At 45.5% G+C, this 11,063-nt stretch overlaps 1 protein-coding gene across 1 annotated transcript in view; it reads right to left on the reverse strand.

Moving 5' to 3' along the window:
• Positions 1-1,606: 1,606 nt before the first annotated feature.
• Positions 1,607-11,063, reverse strand: part of VPS33A (vacuolar protein sorting 33 homolog A (S. cerevisiae)) — a 34,876-nt gene continuing 25,419 nt past the window's right edge. Inside the window, exons 8-13 of the mRNA XM_011964501.1 lie at positions 10,396-10,522; positions 8,547-8,614; positions 7,266-7,403; positions 5,828-5,965; positions 2,837-3,005; positions 1,607-2,461 (exon numbers count right to left, since the gene is read on the reverse strand). Coding sequence (XP_011819891.1) covers positions 2,280-2,461; positions 2,837-3,005; positions 5,828-5,965; positions 7,266-7,403; positions 8,547-8,614; positions 10,396-10,522 — 822 coding nt within the window. The 3' untranslated portion in view covers positions 1,607-2,279. The remainder of the gene's footprint in view (positions 2,462-2,836; positions 3,006-5,827; positions 5,966-7,265; positions 7,404-8,546; positions 8,615-10,395; positions 10,523-11,063) is intronic.

Genomic DNA, 11,063 nt, shown 5'->3' on the forward strand with positions numbered 1-11,063 from the left:
GCCCAGGCTGGAGTGCAGTGACGCGATCTTGGCTCACTGCAAGCTCCACCTCCCGGGTTCACGCCATTCTCCTGCCTCAGTCTCCCAAGTAGGTGGGACTACAGGTGCCCGCCACCAGGCCTGGCTAATTTTTTTTTTTTGTATTTTTAGTAGAGATGGGGTTTCACCGTGTTAGCCAAGATGGTCTTGATCTCCTGACCTCATGATCCACCCGCTTCGGCCTCCCAAAGTGCTGGGATTACAGGCTTGAGCCGCCGCATTCTTTTATTAAAGAGATTTTTAAAAGTATACAGAATTTCTCTTTCATTACTAGTATTTACCATGCCCATCAGAACTCCACTAATGGGCCAGGCACAGTGGCTCACGCCTGTAATACCAGCACTTTGGGAGGCCGAGGTTGGCCCATCACCTGAGGTCAGGAGTTCAAGACCAGCCTGGAAAACATGGTGAAATCCCGTCTCCACTAAAAATACAAAAATTAGCCAGGTGTGGTGGTGCACATCTGTAATCCCAACTACTCAGGAGGCTGAGGCATGAGAATCGTCTGAACCCAGGAAGTGGAGGACGCAGTGAGCCGACGTCGCACCACTGCACTCCAGCCTGGGCATGAGCGTGAGACTCTGTCACAAACAAACAAACAAACAAACAAAAACAAAAAAAACTCCACTAATGAAAAAGGTGGGGAAAAACAATGTGTAGTTACTAATCAACAACCAAAGCCACACCTCGCTGGGACCCAGAAAAGCAGGGGACCAACTAATTCTGCTAGCGGCTTGGGCAAGGGCAGCAAGGCTGCCAATCTAACTTGGTGCCCTTGGTGCCTTAACTCCTCCAGAAGCTGAGATGGAGCAGCAGAGAGGCAGAGAACACACGGATTTCCAACTTCTCCTCCCACCTCCTGCCCTCCACCACAGCCTGACAGTCTCCCGCAGGAGTAGCAGCAGCTGTGACTGCTGGGCTCCAAGATCAAGAGATACACCTGGAGAAGGCTGAGGCCACCAGAGAGGGGGCTGAAACAGTGTTTTCAGCAGAGTAGGGAGTGGCCACAGACTACTAGAAAAGTGCATGTGGCAGTTACCATGGAAACAAAGTGGCCAGATGCTGAAGAAGCACGAGTTGCCCCTCCTCATCGTGGGACCAGTTGGATGTTGGGCCCTTGATGGACAGGAGAGAAAATGGAAACCTCAATGGAGGCATCCACCACTGCTGTGTCTGGAGTTACCAAGTGGGCTAAGAAACTGTCTTTGAACTCTTTCAAAGGCTGAATTCCAGAAGGCTGCTCCTCAATTATCACATTCTTCCATGTCAAAAGCCCCTGATAAGTATGGAACCTACAGAGATGTAGCTGATCGCATAGAGCATAAACTTTGTTTCTGGGCAAGAAGCTCCTCTAAACCTCTTGCTTTGTAAGAAGTAGAAGGAAGCAAACTTGCCTTAGTGATCAGTTGCGACAGCGACTGATGACCCTAAATATAATCTCCCATACTCTGCAGGAAAAAGAAATCTCAACTCAGTGATAAAATGATCTCTAGCTCCCAACACTTAACCACTGTCCTAGGCCTGATGCACCCTGAAGAAATACAGCACTGGGCAATAGGGGATGGACTTTCAGTTTCACCTCCTCAGTCTCAGCTTTCTTATTTTAACAGCCGGCCTCCTTTGTCTGGCAGAATGGATTATCTACCCCCACCATCCTTAATGTGTTTCCAGAGGTCTCTAATGAAGACCCTGAGCTTAGAAAACTCAAAACCAGTGCTTCTTTGACTCAGGTTGATTCTCTTCTATTCTTCTTTATTCAGCAGATTAGGGGCTGGGCATGGTGGCTCAGGCCTGTAATGCCAGCACTGTAGGAGGCTGAGGTGGGTGGATCACCTGAGGTCAGGAGTTTGAGACCCGCCAGGCCAACATGGTGAAACACCATCTCTACTAAAAATACAAAAATTAGCCGGGTGTGGTGGTGCATGCCTGTAGTCCCAGCTACTCAAGGAGGCTGAGGCAGGAGAATCTCTTGAACCCAGGAGGCCGAGGTTGCAGTGAGGTGAGACCGCGCCACTGTACTCTAGTCTGGGTGACACAGCGAGACTCCATCTCAAAGCAAAAAAAAAAAAGGAATACAAAAGAGAAGGAGAAAGCAGTAAACGGTAGCATAATTTAAGAAGCTGACCCCGGAATATATTCTGCATTCCATGTTTCTTCTATGGGGTTTAACTTCCTTTCAGCAACTTCTTCAAAGAGGCAGTTCATTCTGCAGTACACTCGTTAAGTCTCCTCTGAACACCCTAGAAAGGTTTTTCCATCAGAGCCTCTATCCAACTGGTTCCGTTCATTAGTTTAGTGGTGGCAATGACATATTCTGTACCTCCATCTTCCAACTGGGAGAGAAATCGCAGGGCAGCAATTTCAGCAAAGGTTACGCCCCCGAGGAAAAATATCAGAGTCACTCGGTTTTCTCCTGGTTGACCTAAAATTTAAACATTTCAGAATTAAAAACTATTTATTACTGGTGCTCCTCTTCCCACCTCTTCAAACATTTTATCATTCACAAGAATAGACAAGTGTCTTCATCCAGACAGTTCATCTGAAACCCAGGAATACTGATTTTGATCTCAATGTTTTTTCTAACTCCTGAGATTCTCAACATAGAAGTTGAAAGCTGCTACCCCTCAGGGAATAATCCGATGCTAGTGCTTACTATATACATTAGCAACGAACAAAAGAGGTATATTTAATTCTGACTCCTAAGTGCTTTACTAAGTATTTTACAAAGCAACTGTACCATACCTGAAAACCACACTAACAGGACATAATTATCTGTAGATGCTGGACTGGGACTTACGTTTCTTCTGCAGTCCTGTGGGCAGTGGCTGTCGCTCCTCAAAGTGGGGCCCTGGGAGGATGCGGAGGACCTCCTCGATGCTCCGCCAGCCAGGTCGGGAAAGCAGCTGGGCCAGCCGCACACTGAGCGGGGCATACCCACTGTACACGTAGGATATGTCCGTGGGGTTCTGTGAGATAATTAAAGAACAAAAATCCTGTAGATACAGAGACTTAGAGCAACCTGACTGTGGCCTTTTGGGTAATCCAAAATTATTTGATTTGGATTTAAAGATAGATAAACAACCCCTACCCCTGCCATGCCCTGTTCTAATCCACCCCAGCAGAGCTCAATTTTAGCAGCCAGAGCTTCACTTTTGACTCAAATCTTGAAAAGCCACTCAAAGCAGCTCTAGGTACAGAAGATGAAAAATTACTTGGTTTGGCATGAAACTTTTTTTTTTTTTTTTTTTTTTGAGACAGAGTCTGGCTCTGTTGCCCAGGCTGGAGTGCAGTGGTGTAATCTCGGCTCACTGCAACCTCCGCCTCCCAAGTTCAAGCAATTCTCCTGCCTCAGGCTCCCAAGGAGTTGGGATTACAGGTGTGCACCACCACTCCTGGCTCATTTTTGTATTTTTAGTAGAGACAGGGTTTCACCATGTTGGCCAGGCTGGTCTTGAACTCCCGACCTCAGGTGATCCACCTGCCTCGGTCTCCCAAAGTGTTGGGATTACAGGCCTGAGCCACTGCGTCCGGCCAGCATGAAATGTAGTGGGGGAACTTGGCACTCCCTAGCTGAGCAATGATGTGCAATAACCTTTGAACTTAGCAATTCCACTTTTAGGCATTAATCCTACAGAGATGCTTGCAGAACAAAAGATAATAGACCAAAGTATAAACATATTAACTGCAACACTGCATGTAATAGCAAAGACTGGAAACAACCTGAATTTCTATCAGTAGCAATCTGTTAAATCATTAAACAAGGTATAGCCTCAAAACCACTATGTAGCAATTTAGAAAAATTAAGAAGAAGGGGAAGATCACAAAAGACCCTTCAAGATCCTTTATTAAGTGGTAGGTGGGTCTGGAGTCAGAAAGGTCAGAACAGTGAAGGCAGCTGAACTAATACGTACATGACAGACTCTAGACATTAAGGGCCTCTATTTTCCCACTGGGAAAAAATCATCCAATTTTGCTCCTGACAGAGGAGACTGTCTAGTTACAAGCTTTTGTTGCAAGAGGCAGCCTACTAAAGTCCCTTATGAAAAAACAAAAAAGACTGAAATTTAGAAACATTAGAATAAAAAATGTATAGCAAAGTGCACCCCACTTTGGAGACCAACAATAGAGAATATGCACTCTTTATGTAAAAATGTATATGCACAGAATCTTTCTGGAAGGATAGATAAAAAACTGGCCACCGTGACTGCCTCTGAGGGGAAACGGTGGAAGGAAACTCACTTGGCCCTGATGACCCTGCTTTTGCATAGCTTTTTTTCTTTTTCTTTTTTTTTTTTTGAGATAGAGTCTCATTCTGTTGCCCATGCTGGAGTGCAGCGGTGCAATCTCAGCTCACTGTAGCCTCAACCTCTCAGGCTTAAGGGATCCTGCCACCTCAGCCTCCTGAGTACAGTAGCTGGGACTATAGGTGCATGCTCCACCATGCCCTGATCACTTTTGTATTTTTTGGTAGAGACACGGTTTCATCATGTTGGCCAGGCTGGTCTTGAACTCCTGACCTCAAGTGATCCTCCTGCCTTGGCCTCCCAAAGTGCTGGGATTACAGGTGTGAGCCACCGCACCCATCCATGGCTGGCTTGTTTATGAGAGCTGGACGTCTCCACTGGTTCCTCTAGACACTCTCCACCCTTCTCCACAATGCTCTATGCCCAGAGATGGACCTGTAGGTCCCACACCAACACACTCCAATGCCTTCTCTTTGGGTCTGACCAGTGCAAAGCACCAGAGTGAACTGGAGAGTGGGCAGCAGTGTGAGGACGAGGTTGTCACTGGCCGGCTTCCTCTGCTGGAGGTTGACCGTACCCTCAGCCAGAGGCCCCTCACCCCTTACCTCAACAGATGGCCCCATCACAGCTCTTCTCTCCAGGTTCTAAGATAAGTTTCTAGAATACCCCCCTCTCCTTGCTCTTCAGGCCGCGTCTGGCAAGGGCTCCCTACCACACTGCCTCTTACTGGTCTCCGCTCTTCCCACATATTTATTTATTTAAGACAGAGTCTTACTCCCTAGCTAAGGCTGGAGTGCAGTGGCGCAAACATGGTTCACTGCAACTGCCTCCTGGGCTCAGTGATCCTCTAATCACGGCCTCTTGGACTAAAGGCTCATACCACCATTGGCCATTTTTTTTTTTTTTGCAGAGATAGGGTTTTGCCACATTGCCCAGGCTGGTCTCGAACTCCTGGACTCGAGCGATCTGACACTTCAGCCTCCCAATACACTGGGATTACAGGCATGAGCCACTGAGCCTGCCCCTTATCTTTTTGTTTTTGGAGAGAGAGTCTCGCTCTGTCGCCCAGGCTGGAGTGCAATGGCGCGATCTGAGCTCACTACAATCTCCGCCTCCTGGGTTCAAGCGATTCTCCTGCCTCAGCCCCCCAAGTAGCTGGGATTACAGGTGTGCACCACAATGCCGGGCTAATTTTTGTATTTTTAGTAGAGATGGGGTTTCCCATGTTGGTCAGGCTGTTCTCAAACTCCTGAGCTCAAGTGATCTGCCCGCTTTGGCCTCCCAAAGTGCTGGGATTATAGGTGTGAGCCACCGCGCCTGGCCCACATCTTTATTAAACTCTCCAGAAACTCCCCAGTTTAAGAGCATTCTCTGTTTCCTTCTAGGGTTCTGATGGATACAATACATGATGCATTACTTTTTCAAAAACATTAGAAAATTGTTTTTAGAAAGCAAGGCAGATGTGTAGGTTCAGAAGCATGTGTTGTCATGTGGACGATCTAACCAGTCCCTAAGCTGAGACGAGGTGGAGAAGTGTGGCTTACTTGCTCGTTAACATCATCCATCCAGAGGCGTAATGTTTTCCGTATAGTTGGGTAATTGTTTCTGCCCCCCGTCTGCGGTTTCAGTAGGCCGGCCTTCTCCAGGTTGTGTAAGGTCAATATGTGCTCATAGCCATATGTCTGCAAGGGAAGTCATTTGGCCTTGATATAAGATCAGGAAAAGGATTTCTGCAATTTTCAAAGAAGGACACTTCCAACAAATCAATTTGGTTTGTACCGCAGGACATGTTACCAGAGTCCAGCAATGTTAGTGGGTGGGCACAGAGGACAGGGTGGAGGGATGAAACGTGTCCTAAAACTGCTTGCCTGTTATTATTAATTCAGCTCACTGTTTCAAAGAGAAATTTAAGTTTTTTACTTTAAAGTCAGAATGTATGGACCCAATCTAAGTGAGCATCAAATAAATGACAGTATATTTTTATATGGTATATAATTAGCTCCAAAAAAGAATAAGGCATATCTACACATCCTGATAAGAAAGGTCTCCAGAATATATTAAAAAACAATAATATGCAATGTAGGATATTATTTCTATTTTTAAAAAATAGCCAAGGTCTGGGCATAGTGGCTCACACCCGTAATCCCAGTAGTTTGGGAGGCCAAGGTGGGTGGATCACTTGGGGTCAGGAATTTGAGACCAGCCTGGCCAACATGGTGAAACCCTGTCTCTACTAAAAATATAAAAATTAGCTGGGCCTGGTAGCGGGTACCTGTAATCCCAGCTACTCAGGAGGCTGAGGCAGGAGAATCGCTTGAACCTAGGAGGTTACAGTGAGCCAAGATTGTGCCACTGCACTCCAGCCTGGGAAACTCTTGCTATGTTGCCTAGGCTAGTATTGGCCTCCAGCGATCCTCCTGCCTCAGCCCCACAAAATATTGGGATAATAGGGCTGAGCCACTGTGCCTAGCCTGTTAGCTATTATCATCACACAAATACAATAAACAGTGATGGCTACCAAGACTAATTCCTCTAGGTGTTAAAAAATTTACAAAACAGTGGTGACAAGACACCAAAATGGCAGCATTGTATTTTTTATTTAAAAAAAAATTTTAACTTTTTATTATTATTTTTTGAGACAGAGTCTTACTCTGTTGCCCAGGCTGGAGAGCAGGGGCGTGATCTTGACACACTGTAACCTCCGCCTCCTGTGTTCAAGCAGTTCTCCTGCCTCAGCCTCCCAAATAGCTGGGACTACAGGTGCATGCTACCATGCCTGGCTAATTTTTAAATTTTTGGTAGAGATGGGGTTTCACCATGTTGGCCAGGCTGGTCTCAAAGTCCTAACCTCAAGTGATCCACCTGCTTCGGCCTCCCAAAGTGCTGGGATTACAGGCATAAGCCACTGTGCCCGCCCCATGAAGTATTTTTTAAAAAGATGCTGTCCTCCTTGGCAAATTAATAATTTGAAAATATACTTACCTGGAGAATCTCTCTTTTGTAATAATCCAAAACTTTTTGTTTGAGCCCACTATTACACACGGATTGGAGGCAAACTAATCTTAACACCTTGATCAACGAGTGCTTTTGGGCGATACAATCCTCAATGTAATTGTTGACCTAGAAATAAAGTAGTGTACATATACATTTACATATACATATACACATACATGTATATATACACACATACACACACACAATGCATGGTTTGGGAACTTAACTTGATGTTTATTATTTTTCAAAGTCCAATAAAGGAGATATGTGGGAAAATGAGCTGTTTTTCCACAGTCCAACCCTTTCCTGAAATAGCTCTGCTAGCCCCAGCCACATACACACCCTGGCCACCACACAGACACACAGAGAGAGACACACACACACACACACACACACACTCAGTGATCAGGCCAAGTCACTGGAGCCCAAGGCTGCTGAGAATACAATTGGTCACTCCCTATGCCTGTCTGGACACATCTGTCTCTAAGGACACGCTTCTGAGAGGCTACCGGATGCCTACTCCATTTCAATAGTATCAACAACTAATCTAGCAAAAAGTATCAGTAATTGTTTTATGTTAGGAATTTTCATAAAGTGAATAAAATTTGTTAATATTAAGAGCTACTTAAAGGAGTTATATAAGAAACTCTTTCAAAAGAGCAAATACCTTAATTTATCTAATACAGTCTTAAAAAGATTTGATTTTAGGGGCTGGGTCTCATCTTGCCATGTATGGCAGAAAGTGTCTTGCACAGAATAATGTTAAATATCTGTTACTTGATAAAATCTACACTTGCACATTTTGCATTTGCTCTTAAAAATATTTAAGTGGCTGGGTGCGGTGGCTCACTCCTGTAATCCCAGCACTTTGGGAGGCTGAGGTGGGCAGATTACAAGGTCAGGAGATGGAGGCCATCCTGGCTAACATGGTGAAACCCTGTCTCTACTAAAAATACAAAAAATTAGCTAGGCATGGTGGCAGGTGCCTGTAGTCCCAGCTACTCGGGAGGCTGAGGCAGAAAAATGGTGTGAACCCGGGAGGCGGAGCTTGCAGTGAGTGGAGATCGCGCCACTGCACTCTAGCCTGGGTGACAGAGCGAGCTGGGCGACAGAGTGAGACTCCATCTCAAAAAAACAAAAAACAAAAAACAAAAAACAAAAAAACAACTTAGGCAAGGCATGGGAATCGAAGCAGTTGGTTTTCTGGCTATAATCTGAGGTTTAATAAGTTTTCAATTACTTGCTAAAGAGGTTTTTTTGTCCACATACCTTATCAGTGTCTATTCCAGACATAAACTCCTGTTCCACGGTTAATTTATCAAAGAAGTCTTCAGAAGCTAAAATGAAATTAGCAAATTTGCAACTTAGAAATTAAATGTTAATCTACTTGAGTGGCATGCTTTTATACATAGAGCACGATTCAGAAACTAGACATGTAGCTGGGCACGGTGGCTCACACCTGTAATCTCAGCACTGTGGGAGGCCGAAGTGGGTGGATCACTTCAGGCCAGAAGTTCAAGACCAGCCTGACCAACATGGCCAAACCCCATCTCTGCCAAAAATACAAAAATTAGCTGGGTGTGGTGGTGCACACCTGTAGTCCCAGCTACTCGGGAGGCTGAGGCACAAGAATCACTTAAGCGGGGAGTGGAGTTTACAGTGAGCCAAGATCGCGCGACTGCATTCCAGCCTGGGCAACAGAGTGAGACTCTGTCTCAAAAGAAAAGAAACCAGACATCAAGCAAAAAAGCAAGCAAGCAATAAGTTTAAGTCATCACCTGAAGAAAATCTTCTAGGAAACGTGGAGAACCCTAGGCCTCTGCACTCCTAAGTTACACTGAGATACAGTCAACAACAGTGCTCCTTTGTATCCTTAGGATTTTAGTACATACCCCAGAATAAGCGTCAGTATGAATGAAAGCTAATTTCTCCAGAACATTTCATTTTCATCATTAGGTTCAACCCAATTTCAACTAGTTTCCACTTCTATGAACAGGAAAACAAAGGACTGATTTTCCAATACTGTGATTTGGTTAATATTCGAAGTATACTTCATAAAACAATCTCCTATTCAGCTCTTATAGCCCTGTGTTGTAATGAACAAACTCATGTCTGCTTTAATAGGTGTCTTCTCAGCTCTTTCAAAATACTTAACATATACTCTTTGTACCAATTCTGCACAGAGTATTCAAGGGAAGAACACGAGCCAATTAAGTAATCCTTCAAAAAAGGAAAAAAGCGGCCGGCCGCGATGGCTCACGCCTGTAATCCCAGCACTTTGGGAGCCGAGGCAGGTGCATTACCTGGGGTTGAGAGTTCGAGACCAGCCTGACCAACATGGTGAAACTCCATCTCTACTAAAAATACAAAATAAGCCGGGCATGGTGGTGCATCCCTGTAAAACCACCTACACGGGAGGCTGAGGCAGAAGAATTGCTTGAACCTGGGAGGCAGAGGTTGTAGTGAGCTGAGATTGTGCCATTGCACCCCAGCCTGGGCAATAAGAGCAAAACTCTGTCCCCCCCCTCAAAAAAAAAAAAACAGAAAGAAAAAAGCTAGACTAAAAAAATTAACCATCTCAAATTATGATGGCAAACTTATGGATAATTTTTTTCTCTTATCTACATTCCAAATATTTTTCATATAAATTATAATGAAAAAATTTGAGTTAACAAGTGGACCCTTCTCCCTCCCTCTCTCTTTTACTCTTTCGAGACAAGAGTCCTGCTCTGTCGCCTGGTTCAAGCAATTCTGCCTCAGCCTCCCGAGTAGCTGGGATTACAAGTGCCTGCCACCACGCCCGGCTAATTTTTATATTTTTAATAGAGATAGTGTTTCACTATGTTGGTCAGGCTGGTCTCAAACTCCCGACCTCAGGTCATCTGCCTGTCTTGGACTCCCGAAGTGCTGGGATTACAGGCATGAGCCACCAAGCCCCGCCTGGAACATTCTTAACTATTAACATATGTACACTTCATTAACGCTGAGAAGAACACGTGGTACTAAGACAGAGCTGACTCTCCCAGGAGGCATTGTGGTGTTGATGACCTAGGTGTCAAACCTAGGTTGTATGTGCAAGTAGCCCCAGATTGAAAAAATCATTACAAAGGATACTCACTAGTGACATCTTTGATCAATTCTGCAATTGAGGTATGGTTTGCAAGCGAGCCCCTTGCTGCCTGCATGTGGGGCAACTGGGAAACGAACTGCTTGATCTCCCCCACGGTCTTAGCATTGTGTCTTTCCTGAAATAAACAAGAGAGCAGTGCCTCAAGCAGGGAAGACAGTTTATTTATTTTTTTGAGAGGGACTCTCGCTGTGTTGGCCAGGCTGGAGTGCAGTGGCGTGATCTCGGCTCACTGCGACCTCCACCTCCCGGATTCAAGAGATTCTCAAGCCTCAGCCTCCTGAGTAGCTGGGATAACAGGTGACCGCCACCACGCCCAACTAATTTTTGTATTTTTAGTAGAGATGGGGTTTCACCACATTGGTCAGGCTGGTCTCGAACTCCCGACCTCAGGTGATCCACTTACCCTGGCCTCCCAAAATGTTAGGATTACAGGTGTGAGCCACCGTGCCCGGCCAATATTTTTTTTTTTTTTTTTGAGACGGAGTCTCGCCCTGTCACCCAGGCTGGAGTGCGGTGGCCGAATCTCAGCTCACTGCAAGCTCCGCCTCCCAGGTTTACGCCATTCTCCTGCCTCAGCCTCTTGAGTAGCTGGGACTACAGGCACCCGCCACCTCGCCCGGCTAGTTTTTTGTATTTTTAGTAGAGACAGGGTTTCA

This window comes from Mandrillus leucophaeus, unplaced genomic scaffold (assembly GCF_000951045.1).
Source record: "Mandrillus leucophaeus isolate KB7577 unplaced genomic scaffold, Mleu.le_1.0 Scaffold7, whole genome shotgun sequence".
Taxonomy (NCBI): Eukaryota; Metazoa; Chordata; class Mammalia; order Primates; family Cercopithecidae; genus Mandrillus; species Mandrillus leucophaeus.